Below are 23,287 nucleotides of genomic sequence, written 5' to 3'. Positions count from 1 at the left end.
TGTCTTCGGAGCATTGCCCGAATCTGGTGGGAACACCGGATCAGCAATTCTGAAGTACGTCGAATGGTATTCGGGAGAAATAACTCATCCTCGATAGATGACCTGATCACACTGCACAGGTTGCGCTGGCTTAGCTACGTGCTGCGTATGCCAGTCGACCGGCTCCCACGAAGGGCTCTTTTCGCCGAACCATGTGAAGGGTGGAAGAGAGCCAGAGGCGGTCAAACAATGACTTGGCAGCGAAGTATGAAGGCCATTACCAGCAAACTCAGCTGCGCTGGTCACTGCCGTCTTCCTGGATGGGGACCCCGAGACGGGCCACATCAATGGCTAGAGACATTATCAGACATGGCCCAGTCGCGCCCTCAATGGTGCTCATGCATCCAAGCTATTGCCTTCAATGCATAGCTCCTTTTCCACCCCCACCCCCACTTGACAGCCCACTGACTGCTGGATTTATGCACCAATTTATCATCTCCCGCCTGCAATGCGCAGCTACCTACCCCCCCCCCAATCATCGGTGAACGAAACTGTGGCAGCTGCAACCACTGTACGACGAGTACGCGGTTCTTACAGCTGACAGTGATGATGATGACTAGGTCCCTTTCGTACAGATGCTCCTATTTTAGCCTTCTGGATTTCGAAAATAAACTTGCTGGCGTTGCACACTGCAAAGACCAGAGACCCGAGTGATCAGTAAAATAGGAGAAACTAGATTTCATAACTACACGAGTAAAAAGACCGTGCGTTGAATTGGTATCTGTCGCACTCGCGTTCGAAAAATGCCTATGTAATTCACATATTTCATTCGAATGGAGTTCGAACGGCCACCGTTATGCCAAGCGGAATTATGAAGAAAAAACTAAATTCGAGTCAGTTGTGATTCTTCTGATGCTAACTAACTCGAATAGCTGCGAATGCAATTGTGAATGCAAGTGTGAATGCGATTTCCATGGTGACGAATGGGAAACACCCATCTAAAAGGCACAAAGGAATAAAACATCTTGACCACTTCCAAGTTCTGCGCATTAGAACTGCGGCAGTCCTTCCGTACGGTAACCACCCTCTTCTCCTAAGAAACGCATCCAAGTGGAAAATTTGCAATCTAATTTTATTCTCAATGAAAATTCGCTGTTGTAATATGGTTCCCTGGTTGGTGAGTATGAACAATTTAAATCCACTCTGTGAAGTCGGTCTTGTTTCGTCCGGTAATTAACCAGAACAAGTCGGTAACTGACAAGTGATTTGCAGCTTGTGGTTGAGAGCACCTGATACAAAATATTATGAGACTCAGCTGGATACAGTAGTTGGAAGATTTCGGATTCTGGGTAGTGTGAAGTGTGGTGTAAAGTTAAGGGACATTAAATGGAGAATCAAATGCCAAAAGAATGAAAAAAAACTGGAAAAAAGGGGCTTCTCCGGAACCAAACGAGCAGACAAGCCAGCAGTTCGTCTAATTTGTAGATGCATTTGGAAAAATCATGAAGGATAAAATATTTTTTCTCGGAATACTGGTACTCTATTCAGTTAATCTCCGTTTCAGTCTCCTAAATTTGTACATAAGTTTGTGGAGACTAGAATACAAAGTTTTCCTAACCTTGTTTGGTTCTGTCGTCGTCCCCACGTCCATTTAAGTAGTACCTCGAAGGAAGAAAAAGTTTGGGTACGCCAGGATGGTGTTTCTTATTGGGTGTTTTATTAAGAGGCCGTTCATTCAAACAAGTCCCTACCGAGGATGGGCATTGGTACAGATGGTTTCTGCAAAAAAAGTGAATCTGTGAAAGGTTACACAAGACATCCAGGAGTTTCATCACTCCCTGAGTTTTGTACACAGGCTCTACGTTTATGTAGGAACTGAGGTTGCACACAAACTTACCACGGACTGTCTTGACTGCAACATGTGTTGAAGCGTCCGAAATATTCTGTCCGACATGCGACGGTAACGGACCGTGGACGGTTGCATGATAAACTGAGCTGAAGTTACCCTGCGCTATTAGGTGTTCAATCAAGACACAAGAAGCATCAACCTCCCACGCAGCACAATGAGAGAATGATGCTGATAGGCGATACATTGCGGATACTGTCGGTTTCTTAAAAATCCGCTTTCGATGTCTGTACCGTTCGTTTGACACTGCAGAAGAAGCGGCGGTGTGGACAGAGTCGCATCGTTTATTGTATGCATCGATATTACCAAGAGCCGTCTGCAGTGCTGTATCCGGTGGATAGAGGTCATGGAAATGGCACATGAGGTTGAGCTTCCGAGTGGGTTTGTTTGTGAAACCTTTGGCCCGATATGTCCTGGATATCAGCTCCACAACTACAGGCTTTCGGCGAGAACGAATCCAAACGGCAAAGACGATAAGAAGGATAAAGAAGGCTGCGAAGCAAATGAGCAGTACGACCAATTGTCGGAAGTTGAATTTGATGGCTGAGGGCAAAGGAAAAAAGTGGAATACGGTGAATTTAAACTGGATCGAATAGATAGAACAGTGTAGAACCTGGTGGAATGAGTCTATTTACATTGTTGAGAAACATGGATGCCTTGACAATTAGTTTTACTTGGACTGACTCCTGCGACGGGAGAGCAAAGTATCAACACCTCTTGTTGTGTGTCACATCTCTAGAAATTTTCTCTCCGCGGTCCATTTTCGGCCTTTCGTAAGGTCTTCTGTGACTTTTAGGCATAGAAAAAAGCCGGGCAATGGCCAAACGGACTCTGTTGGAGGACTACTGGACTCAGGTGTTGGAGCCAGCCGTTAGGAACCACGACTCTTGCTTCTCAATCACCTTTCTTGAGTACCGCGTGTCGTATGGAAACCACGGACAAACGCACTCATCGATGGCATAAGTTATATCAAACAGAAGACTAGTCTTAATAGAGGTATCATTCAACAGTGCGTTATTGCGCTGCGAAAAGTCGGCAAGCATTGTTTCACCCTTAACGAGAATTGGCAGCAGCGTGCACGTCATGAAACCCAAGAGAGCCTCGATCCCGTGTGATCAGCCTGAACCTAGACGGGATATAGTGCCTTATCCTTCAATCAGGTGATTCACATCACATGTTCACGTGTTGACCAGCTCCCCGAGTGACGAATTCTCATAGCATCAATCTTCTAGGACATACGAGACAACTCGAGTTGGGTTGAGTTTTGAGACTTTGGTGCCCTGTTATCCTCTTCCGTTAATCAGACGCCACAGTGTAGACTACGAAAACGCCCAAGCAGACAGAAGTCGGTCACTGCTTTAGGTGAATCGTGAGCCAACTCATCAATCTGTAACAGATCCCAAAGGATATAGGAGAATAGCTAGAACCAATGGTCTACCTTCTAAATGAACGTTGAAATTGGCATATCACTTAAGCCCAGGAAGACAGTGTCGATGGTGTTCAATCAGAATGAAACGGCTGCATAGCGCTCCGTGGATTCAGAGCACCGGCTGCTTTGTTACGCCAGCCCGAATTAACCCAAACTGAGCGGCTAAGAAGTGTTCTACGAATTTTGTCTCCTCGTGTGAAAGCGTAAACAAAAGAACCCCTGGGGTAGATTAAACTCAACTACACGTGACGCAGTCTGCACAGGAAACTCAACGCATGTGCTGTGCTACCTGCATCATTCAACTGACTACTCCTATAAATGTCCAGGTATCGATAACACAGAGTGAGTGTCAGAAGGCCACTGAAAAAGAGCAAAGTAGCCCGTATCAAAAGCGCACCAACGAAGAAAACCTCTAAAAGGCAATGGTGCTCGCGTCCTTGGGAGGAGCAACAACACCTCAATCGAGTGTAGCTAAGTTTTCTCATTTCGTTTTATCTCATCGTAATCTGTGCAACTGTATACCTTGACAACCTCAGCTACCACTAATTTATTAGTATGAAAACACTAATCAGTAAATTGAGTTGGATCGATAACTGCCGCCTCCCTAGATGGGGACCCCGGGACTCAACTCACCAATGATTAGTGACACTGGCAGAACTGCGCAGTTGGTGACGCTCGTACGTCAAAGCTATCATCTTCAACGCGTAGCCATCCAATTCCAAAATTGGCCAAACATGCCATTGCCTCCGAGGCTTGGCTGTATGTCCCATACTCTTTCACGTTCTGGTGATCGCGACTGCAGCAGCTAGAATCAATGTACCCATGTTACGTGGTGTATAGCTGATAAACTGAACTGAATTAATGCAGCCAGCGGTCCCGCCAACAGGACAAATCCTTGTAGGCTATAGCAACACCTGCGAGCTGTCACATTTGTCGGCCCAATGGCTCAATTATAATTGTACGTGAAACAGTATCTCGAACCAGATAGATGACTTCATACGGAAAGACAAACAAGCAGACAGGGGGTGCAGACCGAGAACCATGTTGCTGTCAGTAGACCAGGACAGAAACTATCCTCAGTGGTGTCGGTAGCTGTTGATAACGGGCCCTTGTCTAGGCAGATTGTTTCAAAATTACTACCGGTTATTCCGATATCGTCCAGGTTCTCCCGGAACGGCGTTCCTTAATCTGCTATCTACTTATGGAGCCCTAAAAAAACAAATTTAACCGTAAACGAGGATGCTACCCAGACTGAATTGGAAATGTTCAGGGGTATTTGTCCATAGAGGACGATCAATAAAAAAGGTGCCATACACTCTTCATACTGAATTACTGAAATTTCATTTGCATTTCATTTCAACAGCTTTCGTGAGAATGAGACGAAATGTAGTAATTCGTTTGCAGTAAGTAGACATAATCTGGGATATGTACAGTCCACACACCCGACATGGTGAACCTGCGTAATGGCAGGTTCAGTGGCCGTCATTTAGATTACTAGGAAGTGATTTTTCAGCTAGCAAAACTGGACAACAAAGAGTATACACCCAATAAGGTATAACAAAGACGTATTTTCGTATCACAACGATGATTGCGGGGGACACGAAAATGCTGAGTTATCGTGTGCTGCCTTCAGTCGGTATTCCAGTCAAGGAATATTCCAACGAACGTGTGTTCGTACGTTCTTATTATCAGGAACACATTATCCACTTAGTCAAGCGACCAGGAAGGGCTCCTTAGTGTGGCGGGTAGTGCATCGGCTATGTTCATGATATTAACTTCTTTAGGTGCCTGCCAGCTAAAGACAACAGGGCGACTTTACTACGTGGTCTTTTGTTGGGAAGTAAATGAACTGCTATTCAGAAAGTGTCCCTCTTCTATGAAGGGAACTACTCACAAGGTTGCTGAAAACTCTTCGAAGAGTTTCCCAAAACCAATCTGTGCGTACGAGGAACCGTTAAGAGTTGGAAACGTGCTTTCCTCGATATGACAATACTTATAAGGATGATCAAAACTCTTCGACAGCCCACTAACAGCTCCATTCTTCTGGGGGCACCAGAGGTAGGCATAGTCCCTGAACTCTTAGCAATCATATTTCCCACTTATACGCTGAACTATACGTAAGTGGAGTTGCATGCTAATTGGTTTTGACGTGAGACTCAGCTGAGTTGGTAATTTGTTGAAATTGCTGAAGTTGCTGAGTCCCGGTCTCCATCTCTTTCGTCGAGGCGATAGATGTGGTTTGCAGCGAACTACCAGCCCGCATGACTGGAGAATATCGGCACACTAACTGGCACGATCAGACCACAGGAAAACTGTCCCATTTTGAAGACGCAAAGTGAAATAGAAAGAATAAATCGCCCTCATCTACTGAGTCAAGCATGAGTTGCCCGAGATCGCGTGACAAGCACATGACCTAAGAGGGCCAAAGTCACAAGTCTGGATAACATTAGGGGGCAAGGGATAGGAAGACAACACAGGCTGATCTACAACAATTAGCATCAAATTACTGTGATACGAAGGATAAAACTTCTCTCTGTATCGTGATTTCACAAGTCGGCTTACACATGAAAGTGGGAATGGAAGTTCTGAAGCACCCCAAAGAATCTGCCTGTTTTGGTTCACTCTGTGCCTTACTAGTCAGTGGCTGCGCAGAGATAGTAGTAAACCTGAAGCGAAACTAATTCCCCAACTGTGTTGTGTTGCTCAGGTTACGTTCAACTCTTCGTACAAAAATATTGAGCCTTGATATCCTCTCCCTAGACATTGTACCGTCAACATACATGACTCTACACTAAGGACTACGCGGAAGCGACGCGAAACCGTCCCAGCTAATGGCCAGAGCGAGTCACAGAGCGGCCACATATCAATCATGGGATCGACTTTACTGCTAACTTTGACAATGTCATCCTAACAGGTCAATGACGGTCCACATTGGAAGTGTACTGAGAAACGTGCGTTCCCAAAGCCATGGGTATGTGTGTGAGCAAAGTGAGGAAGTAAAACAACTTATTTGAAGGTCATCTCCGCAGACGAATCAAACATTTGGGCCGTTCGAGGAATACTAGGGACAACGTCAGACCAGACAAGTGGATTAGCAGACTGAAAATGGGGTATCCCCAGACGACCAAACGTCTTTCTCCATCGATCTTCATTTTTTCCGACAATTAGCCTTTCCCAATGTGTCCGTTCATTTTCTTGCAACAATTTGATTGATTTCGGGATTTTTCGGAATACGAAATCATCATTCGAATCATCCCTGTCGAAAACTCCGACCAGGGATGAGTACGATGCAAAAGGCATGAAATGTGATTCGTGAGAATGAGACGAAATGTAGTAATTCGTTTGCAGTAAGTAGACATAATCTGGGATATGTACAGTCCACACACCCGACATGGTGAACCTGCGTAATGGCAGGTTCAGTGGCCGTCATTTAGATTACTAGGAAGTGATTTTTCAGCTAGCAAAACTGGACAACAAAGAGTATACACCCAATAAGGTATAACAAAGACGTATTTTCGTATCACAACGATGATTGCGGGGGACACGAAAATGCTGAGTTATCGTGTGCTGCCTTCAGTCGGTATTCCAGTCAAGGAATATTCCAACGAACGTGTGTTCGTACGTTCTTATTATCAGGAACACATTATCCACTTAGTCAAGCGACCAGGAAGGGCTCCTTAGTGTGGCGGGGAGTGCATCGGCTATGTTCATGATATTAACTTCTTTAGGTGCCTGCCAGCTAAAGACAACAGGGCGACTTTACTACGTGGTCTTTTGTTGGGAAGTAAATGAACTGCTATTCAGAAAGTGTCCCTCTTCTATGAAGGGAACTACTCACAAGGTTGCTGAAAACTCTTCGAAGAGTTTCCCAAAACCAATCTGTGCGTACGAGGAACCGTTAAGAGTTGGAAACGTGCTTTCCTCGATATGACAATACTTATAAGGATGATCAAAACTCTTCGACAGCCCACTAACAGCTCCATTCTTCTGGGGGCACCAGAGGTAGGCATAGTCCCTGAACTCTTAGCAATCATATTTCCCACTTATACGCTGAACTATACGTAAGTGGAGTTGCATGCTAATTGGTTTTGACGTGAGACTCAGCTGAGTTGGTAATTTGTTGAAATTGCTGAAGTTGCTGAGTCCCGGTCTCCATCTCTTTCGTCGAGGCGATAGATGTGGTTTGCAGCGAACTACCAGCCCGCATGACTGGAGAATATCGGCACACTAACTGGCACGATCAGACCACAGGAAAACTGTCCCATTTTGAAGACGCAAAGTGAAATAGAAAGAATAAATCGCCCTCATCTACTGAGTCAAGCATGAGTTGCCCGAGATCGCGTGACAAGCACATGACCTAAGAGGGCCAAAGTCACAAGTCTGGATAACATTAGGGGGCAAGGGATAGGAAGACAACACAGGCTGATCTACAACAATTAGCATCAAATTACTGTGATACGAAGGATAAAACTTCTCTCTGTATCGTGATTTCACAAGTCGGCTTACACATGAAAGTGGGAATGGAAGTTCTGAAGCACCCCAAAGAATCTGCCTGTTTTGGTTCACTCTGTGCCTTACTAGTCAGTGGCTGCGCAGAGATAGTAGTAAACCTGAAGCGAAACTAATTCCCCAACTGTGTTGTGTTGCTCAGGTTACGTTCAACTCTTCGTACAAAAATATTGAGCCTTGATATCCTCTCCCTAGACATTGTACCGTCAACATACATGACTCTACACTAAGGACTACGCGGAAGCGACGCGAAACCGTCCCAGCTAATGGCCAGAGCGAGTCACAGAGCGGCCACATATCAATCATGGGATCGACTTTACTGCTAACTTTGACAATGTCATCCTAACAGGTCAATGACGGTCCACATTGGAAGTGTACTGAGAAACGTGCGTTCCCAAAGCCATGGGTATGTGTGTGAGCAAAGTGAGGAAGTAAAACAACTTATTTGAAGGTCATCTCCGCAGACGAATCAAACATTTGGGCCGTTCGAGGAATACTAGGGACAACGTCAGACCAGACAAGTGGATTAGCAGACTGAAAATGGGGTATCCCCAGACGACCAAACGTCTTTCTCCATCGATCTTCATTTTTTCCGACAATTAGCCTTTCCCAATGTGTCCGTTCATTTTCTTGCAACAATTTGATTGATTTCGGGATTTTTCGGAATACGAAATCATCATTCGAATCATCCCTGTCGAAAACTCCGACCAGGGATGAGTACGATGCAAAAGGCATGAAATGTGATTACAGTATGATTCACTGACAACCACTAGCTGGGTCGACTGCTTATTGCTGAGTAAGTCAGGCTGTCACCTAGGATACCGAATAGAGATACCAATGTCATCGATATTGTACCAAAAGGATAAGTCGAATACGTGCTAGAATGCGCATCTGTCCCAGCCACACGAAGCGCATGGGTTACTCTTTATCCAAAGTCCCACGAAGTCAGCACGAAAGCCCGATAATCGGTTTCTTTCCTGTGCGGAACTGTCCCAATGATCATGGAGGTGGACCTTTAAGGTGGTGGCCTTACTAGTTGGATTATCCACAGCAGTACTGAAAGAGAATAAGTGTGGTGGAAGACGCTAGATGAGGAGCAGTAATGGGGACAAGAATTGTAGGCAATGGCATACCGAAAAACACACAACACCCTGGATGTATCCAAATGGATTGTTTGTGAAAGCCAGTGCTGGGTCGGAACGAGTTAGACCGAACTCACACACACTCATGCACGGATTTCAGGCTTTCGAATCATGAACTTACCCTGGTCGTCACATTCCTTCACTTCCACATGCACAAGTTTGTAGTGATTAATGTATTTACAAAGATAAGTGCCGGAATGTTGTGTGCCCAGATCAGCAAGGGTGATCGACACAGGAGTCTCATCAAAGTGGACCATTTCCCGTATTCTGCCGGAATCGCTTCGCAGTTTGAACAGTGTTGAACCAGACCTCTAATTGGAGAAAGAAAAGACGAGAAAGACATTGTTCGCATTGTATTGCACCAGGAAAATGGCAAACTATGTGCAGCTGCCTGGACATTGAGAATAAAGAAACCCTACCGACTATCGAGTGGCTGATCTGTAGTGCGTGTGGTTGAACATTAGCGATCAGTTACCATTCGTAGGGTTGTTAGATCAAATCCACCTCGAGATTCGCAGTGTCTATTATCTGTAGTGATGAATTGGCCGTAGTTTTCTTTTTCTCAACACAGGTTGACAATAGCGGAGCGAAATCACGAGTGAAACCAAAAAATCTTATTGATTACGAGAAATGAATAATGTACCCAGAAATGGAACCTCAATCGGGGGGCCGGTTAATACCATGATAAGAGACATCACACGCTATCAACTGCAAGTCAATTGACCGGCTTTCTATACCCGAATGGTACAGTGGTCAACCACTATCCAGAGAGAAACTTTCGGAAATAATGCAAGGACGATTCCCGGTAAAAAACGGAACGGATTTACAACACTTCGCTACTTTGTGGTGACTTTGCTTTAGTGGTGAGTAGCTGCTTCAAAGTTCGGTCAGTGTTCATCAAGAATGCTCCTCTAAAATACGGCAGATACAAAAGAAATCCGGTCATCTCGGGTGGTACGCCATCTCGAGTCCGGGAAAGTTAAAAAGCTAAAGTTAAAAAGTTAAAAAGTTTGAACAATAACGTAATCGATTGCAGAAACAAAGCTCTCTTAGTGCAGACAGGCCTGTCACGATTGTTGGTCGAGTTGGAAACAAAGCCGGATAGACGAAAGACCGCAGCAAAGTGAACAAAACACGGCAGGCCCCTGTCCATTCGGACAGCATCGGTCTAGCTGACCACTGACGTCTTTTTCCGAAGCGCCTATCTACGAAGAGCCGCTTGGTAAGTTGACCCTAGTCAATGACGCTAACTAAACTCTATTTATGGGCAGCAATGCTGGGTTTTCCACGTCCAAGATAGCGATTCGAGTTGTCCTACACCTAGGATGTGTCCGCCAGTAGTGTGGACACGAGAGATTTCTGCGATATTTCTAGCAACCGATCGTTCCGGAACCAACAGAAAACACTGTTCAGTAAGCCCTACACTTGCATTACAGAGTTGAATAAAAAAATATGTCCTAAAAATACGGCTGTCGTGGCACATTTCATGTGGACCTGGTGAGTAAAATCCGAATATCATCAGCCTGTCCACGGTTCATTTTTTCTTGGTGTCGACCATAAATATGCATACAGAAAGCATCACTGGGTGCAAAAATTTGAGCAGTATAGCAGCTGACGCATGCAGACAATGATGTCATGAATAGTAGTGTTATCAAGTTACTCTACCAGTCCATGTCGACTGACTCCAAAACTGGGATAAGACGGGGGAGATCGCATCGTCAAATATGTATTATTTTGCGATAAAGGTCCCGTTAGTCGTGCCTCACTACGTCCACCAATATTAGGATGAATTAAATACCTTTGGAGTAGGAACTGAAGCAAAACTAAAACAATGGAAAAAGCTGCTCAGATTTGAGCACGATTTGTTTGTAGGAAAGGAGCACAATCAAACCGTTCGTATTTTCTATGACATCTCCTTGGTCAAGCAGTATCAAACTCCTGATCTCAATAATCTTTCACCCACTCTGTCTAAGGATAGTGATGGCCTCCTCAGCCAGCGTCTACCTGGGAGAAACGTGCTGTTCCAGGTAGTTGGAGTGAATCGATAGCTGTGCCCACCTTTAAAAAATATACTCATAGCGGATGTGATGATCAGTTTGACGCCCGTCTTAACAAGGCATTCAGCGTCAGTGATAGTCCATTTACTTACGGGGGCACGGGAAGGGAAATATTGATCGGGATGCATCAAGCGGGATCTCGACCAGGTAGAGGTTGCATCGACCACATCATCACACTCCGTCAGGTGTTAGGATAGTGCTACATGTACAGACCATCCACCATTTTGATGCACCCTGGCTTCGACAGCGCATTTCGTTCTGTTGACTGGTCAGTGTTTCCAACCACGCTTGCTTAACAGAAGATGCCCCAGAATTAGTGAACATAATCCGGTCCGTACATTCACATGTGCCCGGGCATGTGAGTGTACAAAGAGCTCTCCAAAAGCTTCACTAAAAGTAGTGCCCGACTTCCCCGTCAATGTAACAAGGTGAATGCTGGGGTCTTTAAACCGTTGCTAGTGAAAATCTTGCTGAGCTGGAGTAAATAGACAACATCGTCCTAACTTTTGAAGACGAACAGAAAGCACAAGCACTGTTGAATAATCTGGTCATACTTCGGAATTTGCCTCGCACATTCAAACTGCAAAGTCATGCGTCAGAAAACTTCCAACACCGTCGACTGCGGTGGATCAGTCACACACTGTGTATACCTATTCATGGTCTTCCGAGACGACTTGTTCTGCGTGCCCTCTTCAGAATGATGCAACTTGTGACTTGTCAGAAGGATGTGAAAGATATTACGAATTGGGTTCTCTGTGACTCTCCTCGCGCACAGTTGGTTGACTGACACTGTAAATACACATCAGTGAAGTCAGCAATACAGAACTCGTAATATCAAATGTCAACTAGCACATAAAAAACTGAATTACTAGTGCTTAGCCACAAACTGGACGACAGCCTTGAGCCACCAGGACAACCACAAAACCTTCGGTCAAAGATCTCTTGTTTTAGATGAATATTCGCTACGGCCTCAGTTTGTTTGACCGGATAATGTTGATCCCCGAAAAATGACAGATTCGAGAAAACACTCTCACAACATGGCTCACTCGAATGAACACTGGATCCACATCAAAGCATCCATCGAGCAGGCAGTACGATGATCGATTGGAATGATCTTCTAATTTTGGACCTAAATACCAGACTTCAAGCTCTGAAGCCAAGCCCGGTAGCTGACAGTGAAGTGTTAGATTCCCGCGCAAACAGGCAGTAGGGCTCAGTAGAAAAAAATGGAGATCTGGGATCTCAGCTGGTCGGAGGGAAGCAAAGTTCAGGACAGGAGGGTGGAGACTGGAAGAAATGTTCGGAGATTCGGTCGAAGTGAAAGTAGGCTTGGTGGGTTCAGTGGGTTCGGTGGCATTGTGATCCAGTACCTGGAGGATTAGATCTGCAATGTCGTACACGGCTAAGGCTTCAAACCTAGGCCGGCGACATTCGGAAATCGGGTGTGGATCTTCACTGGAAGGAAAACAATAAAAAAACCGTCAACAAGTCTAATCTAGGATTGTAAAAAAACGAGGAACAAGTGAAGTATTGAGTTCCACATCGGAAAAAAAGGCTTCAGGTTGTTTTAAAGAACGTTGACTCAGACGTGACTAGAGGATAATCACTGGGAACTTTCCCATCTGGACTTGTTGGAAAGTGACCCATATCAAAATGCGCACCCATTAGATGAAATATCGATATCGACCAATCTTGCATAGAACTGCCTATTCATGATCCAATACGCTAGATCTGGGATCTCAGTTGGTCGGAGGGAAGCAAAATTCAGGACAGGAGGGTGGGAACTGGAAGAAATGCTCGGAGATTCGGTCGAAGTGAAAGTGGGCTTCGTGGGTTCAGTGGGTTCGGTGACATTGTGATCCAGCATCTGGAGGATTAGATCTGCAATGTCGTCCATGGCTAAGGCTTCAAACCTAGGCCGGCGACGTTCGGAAATCGGGTGTGGATCTTCACTGGAAGGGAAACAATAAAAAACCGTCAATAAGCCTAATCTAGGATTGTAAAAAAATGAAGAACAAGTGAAGTATTGAGTTCCACGTCGGAAAAAAAGACTTCAGGTTGTTTTAACGAACGTCGACTCAGACGTGACTAGAGGAGAATCACTGGGAACTTTCCAATCTGAACTTGTTGGAAAGTGACCCATATCAAAATGCGCACCCATTAGATGAAGTATCGATATCGATCAATTTTGCATGGACCTGCCTATTCATGATCCCATACGCGAAGGCTACTTGAGTCTGGGACAACCCAAACACCACTAGGCGCAAAGTTAGGACAGCTGGTAACGTATGATCTTACAAAAATTCCAGTTTGCACAAATACGCTAGTCACCAAATGAACGAAAGCATTCGGCGTGGTTTTGGTGAGTTGTCTATTGTTCTGTTAACGGAGGTACACCGTACTCTCCGGTGGTCAAAAGCTTGAACTGATGGATATTATTCTGTCCATCCCAAGGGACAAACTGACTTTACTCGAAGAGAGATAGGCTCTATGTTTAAACATCGTCAGCACCCTAACGGAATAACTCCAGATGCAGGAAAGGACATTCTAAATATGAACTTGAAAGTGGGAGACAGTTATTATCAAACAACCCTAAGGTCAGAAAACAGAACCCAAAATAGACCAATCGAGTGAATTTCACGTTCACCATTAACCTAAAATATGCCTTAGGACTAAATTCAGTGTGGTTCAGTCAATCAGTTTGTCCTCAAAACACCAGCCCCTATGATGTAACCCGTGTTGACAGGTTCTAGGGAAGAGCACTCTCTTCAAAAATTTACTCATGCGAATATAGGACAAATTCAGCCACCACAATGTAGCTACCCTCTTGAGAATAATTAAGGCCATGATAGGTCACAATTACTTCAGATGAAACGTAGAAAATTAGCGCTAATCATGCGACAAAGTTGGGCTTACCTAACCTTAAAACTTTCGAATACGATAAAATTGGTCTGGAGTACTGATGCGTTCGTCAAAGCGCCACTTTTGACTTCACACATGAATTCGGCACCTGCTGGAAGTCTGTGGATGGTGTAGGAGGCCCGGTAACAAGTTCCGTTCAAAAACACGCTGAGTTTCCTCGGGAGAATTGCAATTAAATCTTTGTGGCTGACGAGACGGGAACGAAAAGAGTGAAGATTGCGATTATAATTACCACATCAGTAATAAAATTATTGCAAAGCATCGCACGGAGCAGTTGCAAACAGCGTAATCTAAGTTATGCTGTATGTTCAATCAAAAGAACTGCCCAAACTGAACCGATCTGACAATTTAAGCATGAAAAATTTCATATTGAGCTTCGCGGCGATGAAAAGAGAAGTACACTGACAGCCCAGTTTTCCCTCAGGATGCTACTTCGTCCTATGAGAGGCGGAAATTAAACTTGAGGCGCCTCGTCAGATTACGCGAGATTTCGTTCGGTTTGTTTCGAAAAACGTAAGCTAAAAATTAGATAGCAGTACATGAATGTAGCCACCAGCGCACATCTAGACAGACTTCTTCTGTGATATTAAAGAGGCTATCGTAGTTTTGGCCATTGATTTGCACAAAACGTAATTCTGGAGGATTACAAACTGATGGCAAGTGGTCTAGAAGACGCTAATTCCATACTCCATCAATGAGTACATGCTGCCCGTTACACGGAATTGTGGTAGGACCGTATTTGATTGTCTTTTTGAGCTTTCGCATCTGGATGAGGAACAGTAATGTGAGGTAAAGTTATGTTCTCCTTAGGTGTGTCTTTACGATAGAACGTCTTTTGAAAGCAATTAGGCATAAAAGGTTCTTGATTGCCATTCACAAGCCTGATCATATGCCGTAATCAAGGAAGCGACTAATTTGAATCACATAAGAGGTAACGGAAGGGAAAGTGTGACCCAGAATCTTATTGGGCTGTCTTCAATCATGCGCAGGCAATGCATGAATAGTAATCCGTTTTCAGTGTCTTTTCAGTGTACAGTTGTTAATCAAACCGTCTCAGACACTGGAGTCGAAATAAATTCAGACTGCCTGAGCGTCTGAATCGCCATAAGCCGTCTGAGACCTGTGTACAACGGACTGGTACCTAAGGGCTTGCCGACCCACGGGAACATGGAGCGAAATGCCAGTGGAGCGCCCCCAAGTGATCCCCGAGTGCATCTCGTTCGCTGACGTCAATAAGCAGTTATTAGTTTTGCGAGGTAGCGAAACGCACGACAAAAGTCGCGTTTGGATCAGTCGTCGGTCTTAGTAGCATGCATACTAGCCACCAAAACGGGGGTCAGCCATTGATCAAGAGCACTTGTGATAACGGAGCTGCCGGACTGAGTCAACCGTGTGGGGTAAGCAGTCAGAGACATAAATACTTCATTATAGCCAACTGTCTGCACCTATGCAACACCACTGCCTCCTTAAGGAATCACGAGGTTAATGAGCGTACACTTACTGAAATGCCTGTGAGCCATCAATCGTCAACTAATGGTCGGCTTCCGAAGAGGATTGACAGCACATTGTGCTTAGAAATACGAAATTACACAGAACACTAATTGGACTGACTAATAACACCAGTAATCTAATAACAACAAAACAATTGATGCTAGTGGTCATTGCCGTGATTAAGTGTAGGCTGAGCTAGGGTCCGCCGACCTGGCACTGGCATCACACACTGGCATCAACAGCTTGCGTTTAGTACCCCCATATGGCTACGGTCAAACCAGCAACTGTCTGCAGGCACCAGTTGTTCAACCACTACCGATCGACCAATAGACATCCCGCGGGTGACAGATTTGTAAATACACAGTAACAGTACTGAGATGAAGTTACAGTCGCTTTAGTGTCCAAGTCAACACGGTCTTTCACTTATCCTAGATGAGATTTGTGTCCATCACTGAAGAATATGGGAGTTGCGTGGATATTAGTTTATTTTCCTGGACAAACGGTCAGAACACTTGGGACTTTGATGATATTCATCATTATCCATGAGATAAGGATGGTTTGCTGCTCACATTCATGTGTGAGTGCGACCAGTAACAAGGCAGTTGATTGGCCACTTGCGTTTGGCCATCAACTCATTTTGAATCCAAAAAAAAATTTCAAACGGTAAAGAGAAACCGCAGGATTAAGACCATCTACGGCATAGACAACAACCATGCTTGAGTTAGCAGGTCAGGCATCACAGACTGCTTACTCCGCCCGCCCAACTTATCCAGCTAACAGTTTCGATCAAGGAGTACACAATAACAACCGTAACTCAAGTCGCTGCACTACCTATTTTGGCCACCATTCAAACAGCTCGGTTTCATGAATACTCTACCTTTTTTATCTAGAAATAAAGCGCCAAATCGAGAAACGAGCGTTTGACATGAGCTTAGATAACGTGCGGTTGAGGACATCTGTATTAAGGATACTTGTGACTTTCGGTCAAGTCCGTTTACGGTGGGAGGAGTCTTGGTTTGGCAGAGTTTGGAGTCAACATAACTTAGGGCTGTTGCAAGACCACGAATGATCGTTGGGTACTCAAGGTAGAATTTTGCTTTGCACCGAGGTGAGAGGTAATCACTCTGAATCTGACTTTGGCTCACATACAATACAGAAGCACGTATTTCCAAACAACCTTCAAAGTCAATCACAAGACTGGATGAGCTTCCGTTGTCTTTTTGGTAGCTAACTGTCCTATGCATCATCAGAGACACAGGCATCACTAATACTACACTGCCGTGTAACCATAAAGCCTTAGGGTAAAAAAGAAGAGAGAAAGAGTAAGTGATGGAACACACCTAGTGCTGGCCTACGTCAAATATTGTGAGGTGCCTTCACCTCCGAGTGTTCAATCGGACACTCTGGAGAGAAAATGACAGCACGAACGCCGCTGACATCGATCAGCCGCCATTTCCTGCAGTTTCCAGTCACGGGAAGGCGTACAATGCCAACAAAACCCAAACTCTTCGTAATCTCTTTCACACTATTCTGCAGTCACACCATTCTGCGATCCAAAACGAGCAACGCTTCTGAGGCATCGGTAGCCAAAATATTCTATCTTCACATAATCTGTTTGAAGAGGCCACAGTCATACAACAACACAGCCCTTAATGTAGCCTGGCATACGCGACCCCTAAGACCCAATGGTTTACCTTTTTCACGCCGCAAGTGACACAAACGTGATTCCATTCTTAGCGATTCTTGTACAGACTTCACCAGATACACTTGCCTCAGAGCTAACACAACTATCAAGATAGGTAAAATTCTCCACGACATCCTGTGGTTCTCCTCGGAGACCGCGCGTTTTAAAGCATGGCTTTACACTTTGAAGGTGCTAGGCGCATGCCGAAAGAAAGTATGGCAGTGGTCAGTCTATTCAGCAAGGCTTGTGCTTCATCTTCATCTTCAAACATGAGGGTGATGTCATGTGCGTACTCCAGATCAACAAGGTTCTCACCAACAACAATTTGAAAACCGGGATTTAAAGACTTCCCGGTATTTGCCTCATTAGTTCATCAATCATGAAACTGAACAGTAGCTGAGAGTGGAAATCCTTGTTGGACACCACTATTTTGTGGGGAAGCTTTTGAATAGCTCGCCATAGAGTATCAAACACCCAAAAGTATGTGAATGTAGGATCGGCTTATGTTCACAAACTTCTGAAACACACCCTGTTGAGCAAATGCATTTAACAATACCCACCGATCGTCAGAATCGAACCCACCATTGAGATCAAGGAACACCAAGGTTGTGAATCATCTCTACATGTGGCTCTGTACATGCTCTAACACTTGATAGAGTGTAAAGATTTGATCATCTCAGCTTCTACGCCGTCGAAATCTTGCCTGGTTCTCACGCACAAAGGTTTCGCGTGCCACCGTAAGACGACGAAGAATCAGTGACACCAGAAGTCTTGTCACAACTGGAGTCAAACTAACACCTCTGTGGTTGCTGCATTCACTGCGACTATCCATTTTGAAAATGGGCACTATTATCGATTCACCCCAGTTGTCTGGGATGGTCCCTTTCTCTCAGATGGACCCACATAGGATAGACAAGCACTGGCTGAGAAAACACAGCCATCCTTGAACAAAGCATGTGCAGGGTCATCAGAATCAGTAGCACAATGACGCTTAAGTATAGACGCGGACACTTCAGAGACAAAAGGCGGCTTTATATTCAGTCTGCCTTTCTGTTGGTAGCAAGTGGCTACCTAAATTGCTATGCGAAGTACTGTACCTGGCGGTCCAAACGCTCTGCTTCGCTGGTTGATCCTCGCCACTGGTGGCGATGTGACCGATTTGGATTCTGAGCTGGTTCGTTGGTGGGTCCCACAGTGCACCACGTTTCCGCTATTCTGAAAATTGGTACTGCAAGGGAACAGTCTATGATACACACACATCCGAAACAGGTGATCTCCGTTGTCCTTGCGTCTATTGTCCAATCCAAGATGACGACCTAGTTAGGCCTCAGCAGTACTTGGTCTACGTACATTGGCGTCTAACGTTAGCAGCAACCACAACTATTTCTGAGCTTTTAGCCTGTGGAAAAGAGCACCTAGAACGTCAGAGAAACTATCTTCGGCAGATTCAGAGCTACAGTCCGTTGGGTCGTAAGCGGACACAAGCGATCAAACTCGCTTTCTCGAGATTCTCCCGCAGACGTTGTGAAACGAAATGTGTACGAGTATCCAGTAAGAGAGACGTTTCCGCCTCGTCGCTCAATATAGTATGATCCACAATATATTCAGATGCACCGGCCAATGCCTAATCAGAGATGCGGAGCCTGAACCAGGAGGAAAGCTAGGGGGTTATCAGTTCAATCACAATACTGTCGTCCTCTATCGATGTTTCTGATAGACACTATACATCAATGTAGAGAGAATCCAGGGAACGAACAAGAGCCATCTGTTGTTTCGCTTGCTGTAGCCTAAGAATATCGAAGGCGGCTAAGTTGACCGGCTTCCTGGCTTTGAGAAAAGACTTCGAACTGTTTATGGTTTTTGCTGAAGTCGGACTATAGAAGATGCAGCTGAGTGTGATGGACAGCGAGCAAAACGGTCAGTCCGAGTGCTGAGACCCTTTGAGAGGGTATTCCAGTTAGGATGGGTAGTGTGCAAAAGGGAAAACGTGAAAGCGTAGACAGGGAGACGACACTTCCCATAAGTTTTTCGAAGCTCACTGGTTGAATCGAAGGGAGAAAGGGTCCATTTCAATGGTACCATAAAATCCTAACAATCATTTGTTCCGCTGAGGTCATCTTCCTGTGTATATGATGTTCCAGTTCGTGGTATCTTTGGCGAAATGTGCAGAGCATTGGCAGAAATATCCATATTCTGTCCTAATTGCCAGGTGATGAGCAATTAACAGTGGCGGAATACGACGTGACAGACCCTTACAGTGATGTACATCATCATCACCATCGACAGCATGACATCAGTGTTCAACACCGATGCCTCACTGCCGTAGCATCGGCAGTGATGTACACCACAAGCCCAATGTGTGACCATAAAATACCGTTGGTCAAGGTTTGGTATGATGTGATAAAATACGGTGATCGCCAGCTATCTTTCTAGCTTGGCCTGGTGAATGTATTATGGGCCATTGTGCACGCGATATAATTGACTTGGTGCATGCGGACATCCAAACGGAAACCTGTCGGATCTCCCGGGCACGCCCTGAGCCGCATCCGTTTACCAGCTCTTTGCAACCCGAAATGCCGTTGTCTGTCCTTCCATTTGTTGGCTTAAAGCGCCTCAAATGAGATCCAACGATGACCCACCCGGAAGACTGTGGCGTTACAGCACTTATCTCCCCGCCGGGAGGAGCACCAGGACACTGAATAAGTGACTTCAAAGGCTAGAAAATTTGGGTGCGTTGTGTGGTCGATGTATCCATTCGTAACAAAAATATTGGGCATTTTCTTGTTGGGCTCATGGTTCCTTTTAAAGACATCTGTATCTAGATGTGCAAGCGGATTCTAAAAAACCCTCTCGCTTTCTATTATTAAATTATCGGAGAATGAAAAACCAGGACATCGGTATGGACCAGACAAAGCAGTTAACTCTTTCGTACAAGATATGTATCCAGAACACTTCATATCCTACGCTGTTTTAAATAACCCACCCACACCATATGAAATTTTAGACAGCGATTAGAAGGCTTACAGGGCCTTTTGGCAAGACCTCCGTTAGTAACCCCATCCAGGAAACGAACAATTTTTTTTAAAATTTCTTATTCTGTTATTCGCGCATGTGGAACCAAGATAACTGAGTACTGACATCTACCCTGAATGCTGGCATGGCAGCTAGGCACCAAAAGGGTGCTATAGCTGGACGGTAAGATGATATAAGAATAAAACGCTTGAAAGATGAATAAGGTTGCCTCAACCGATGAGCATCACGTACCAGACCCTAGTCGATTTGTGTAGATCTTTGATTTCGGAATGAAAAGATCTAGTACTACAACCTTTAATTAACGCCATAAAATACGCAACATTAGCCATGGGGGTGTCTGAATCGAAAATTATGAGGCGACCAATCAAGGAACACTAACGACAGGATTATCCAAAGGTTTAGTGCTGCATGAGCCACAAACCGTAACGTTCGCGAGTTGAGTAGCCATTTGTCTTTTCAATGGCTGCTGTATAGGCCTTGAGCACTAGCTATGGACCGAAAGAGTTTCAGCTGGGCTGAAAACATTCCTATCTTCTTCGTATGACGACGAAAGTGAGGATGTGTCGCAACACAGCCGAATAACCGGCAATACGTATTCACTGTTCCGTAAAGAATGAAAAACGTATCCTGTAAATTGTTTGAGCTTCTAAACTCAGTTATCACGATGAATAAACACTGTGGATTTGGAAACACATTTACACGGTCACTTGGGTCAACCATCCAACCCAATTATGTCTCCCAGAGAAAGATGCTACCTGCAAGCAACTTTAGGACAAGGCGTTTCTCACAATAAACCACTGTCAGTGGACAAGACAAGCCATTACTTAGTAAGTGGAGCACGAAGCTCTACATGTAGGTCTTCGGAGTGATTCGACGAATGTCCCAGCCGAAATTTCGACTGGATTGCCTCTACCGTCAGCTCAGTTGATTGTGGTCACCTTCATCCATAAAACCTAAGCTTGGTGTTAAGACCAAGTATCATGACCGAAAAGCTAATTTCTCGTTCTCAGAATTCGTCATTTCAGTGCCATTCATGGGATCAAATGACCATAGGGAAGCATCTGGCTTCACGAAACTTGCGAGGCCACTAGTTAGGCAGCCGACAGTCTAAATGGTTGGTAACCAAATAGTGCAGAAAGTGACTATTGGAAATCTCCCCACGAGTAGTTGTCGCGCAGTGTGAACTAACCACAAAGGCAGGTGCCTCAAATTCAAGGGAAGCATGCGATAAACCAGGAGTGGGTTCTAACCAGGGGGAGCAAGATAGGTAGATCCCGCCTTAACGTATGAGTTGTTTGAACTATGTCTCCGGTGACTCATGATGGCGACGGCTTTAAACTCAATTACAAGATAGATTGCGAATTATCTGCATCAAAATATCTCTATTCCGAGTTCATGTACCTACCTCAGATATAGTTGGCGCTGTATCAAAATGATCGGTGGGTCCAAACCACCGTACGATGGGTTTGGTTGAGCCTGAAGAATAAATGAAAACTTCCAATGTGACTGGTTGGCCTTTGAAAACATGCTGGCCGTCTTCTCGTTTCATTTTTGGGTGCCAATAAACCTCCCCTGTATGGGAATTACTTGGTAATATGTTAGTTACCGCTTCGCTCAGTCGCTGCGTCGGCAGGAGCTGTTCTCTCATGCAACGCTAACGATCGCGGAGTAGGCTCTAGGAGATCACTCAAGAATTAGGTAATTTACCCACAACGGATATATTGTACCCGGCACATTTGTGGAGCTCGTTGGCAGGACCCGTAAAAATGCACCTGTATATTCCAGCGTCGTTCATTCGCAGATCCAAGATATGGAGAGTGGCACTCTTCAGTATATGTTTACCCTTTCTGCCCCATAATTTTCAACATATTTAATGCGGATACCTTTGTTTGATCAGCATGTCGTTGTGCCACCACGTGGGTACAGCATTCATACTTGGATTGCACGCGCACTGTAGAGAAAGCGGAGAATACATTGACTGCGGTATGGTCTTAAGAACATGTGCTCCGTCGATTGCAAGAACAAAAAACAGGTATCTTGCAACCAGATAGGGTTGGAGCATTTCAGGAAACCGAGTTAGCGGTCATCGGCGAAATTTCTCACATTCAAATACGCCTTCAAGGTCCCACGCCAATTATCACGCGCCTCTAGTGCATTAGCATAAAGTGTGATAGGAGTAGGTCAGTTCAACCCAATTAAGTGTTTACGACTCGGCTCATCTCACACAGCGTAAAGCACAAGGGTTTTTGGCCCTCTCAAAGCGCCGCAAATCCCTAAGCTGAGTTACTATGGTCATAATAAGCTTCTTTGTTGCCATTCTTTCGAAAATCGTAATATTTCCACCAACTTGACAGTTACCATTTTCTCTACCCAGGATTACAAAGTTTCCAACATTAATCCTCCTTGTATATGTAAATTGAACCTTACCATCCGCTTTTAATCCACGTCCTATCACCATTGGCCAGTCCCCAATGTCGAATGAGGCTCTCAAGCGATGTGCGCAAACCAACTGCGCAAGCCACATATTAAATCAGTCCCAGTGGAGGACCTTGTTGCAACTCCTTCCTCGTGTTACCTCCACAAATTAGCGGGAGTTCTCATAGACATAACTAAATCTACAAGAATAAGAGCTCTACTGGCAGAACATATTAGCTGGGTTTCAACTGGGATAAGCAATAGAATGCTTTTTGGAATGTGAGTCAGGCACGGGTAGTGTACTTAAGAAGCTCCACTCAGACAGAATTAACAAGAAATTTTTCACGGATTCACGGATCTACCCGAATGTGGTGCTCTGAGCTTGAAAATCTTTTTACTATGTCCCCGCCGGGTGTTTGCTAGGTCAGCGGTGAAAAACCCGTCTGCCAACCTTTGTTCAAACAGGGCATGAGTAAGAATTACGTCCCCTCGGAGGCGACGGTACTCCAGAAGAAAGAGATCAAGCATCGCAAGACGCGTTTCGTAGTTCACGGATTTGAGGCCGGCAACCATTCTCGTAGCGGCTCGCTGGACACGCTCAATGAGGGCGACGTCTTTCGTGCGTCCTGAGTAGACAACTTGGTTGGCGTACTCCAGGAGCGGTCTGACGTAGGCCCCATAGAGTATTTGGAAGTCCATGCGAGTAATACGGGAGAAGGT

At 45.1% G+C, this 23,287-nt stretch overlaps 1 protein-coding gene across 1 annotated transcript in view; it reads right to left on the bottom strand.

The window, feature by feature from the left end:
- The window catches only part of T265_04885 (hypothetical protein), a gene marked incomplete at both ends in the record, with an annotated part of 72,360 nt that overhangs the window by 48,191 nt on the left and 882 nt on the right, over nt 1–23,287 (bottom strand). The window contains 7 exons of the mRNA XM_009169745.1: nt 1,877–2,428; nt 9,087–9,276; nt 12,069–12,472; nt 12,808–12,974; nt 13,939–14,130; nt 21,558–21,628; nt 22,922–23,231. Of these exons, the coding sequence (XP_009168009.1) occupies nt 1,877–2,428; nt 9,087–9,276; nt 12,069–12,472; nt 12,808–12,974; nt 13,939–14,130; nt 21,558–21,628; nt 22,922–23,231 (1,886 nt within the window). The remainder of the gene's footprint in view (nt 1–1,876; nt 2,429–9,086; nt 9,277–12,068; nt 12,473–12,807; nt 12,975–13,938; nt 14,131–21,557; nt 21,629–22,921; nt 23,232–23,287) is intronic.

This window comes from Opisthorchis viverrini, assembly GCF_000715545.1.
Source record: "Opisthorchis viverrini unplaced genomic scaffold opera_v5_86, whole genome shotgun sequence".
Taxonomy (NCBI): Eukaryota; Metazoa; Platyhelminthes; class Trematoda; order Opisthorchiida; family Opisthorchiidae; genus Opisthorchis; species Opisthorchis viverrini.
This window is presented reverse-complemented; position numbering and strand designations above follow the sequence as displayed.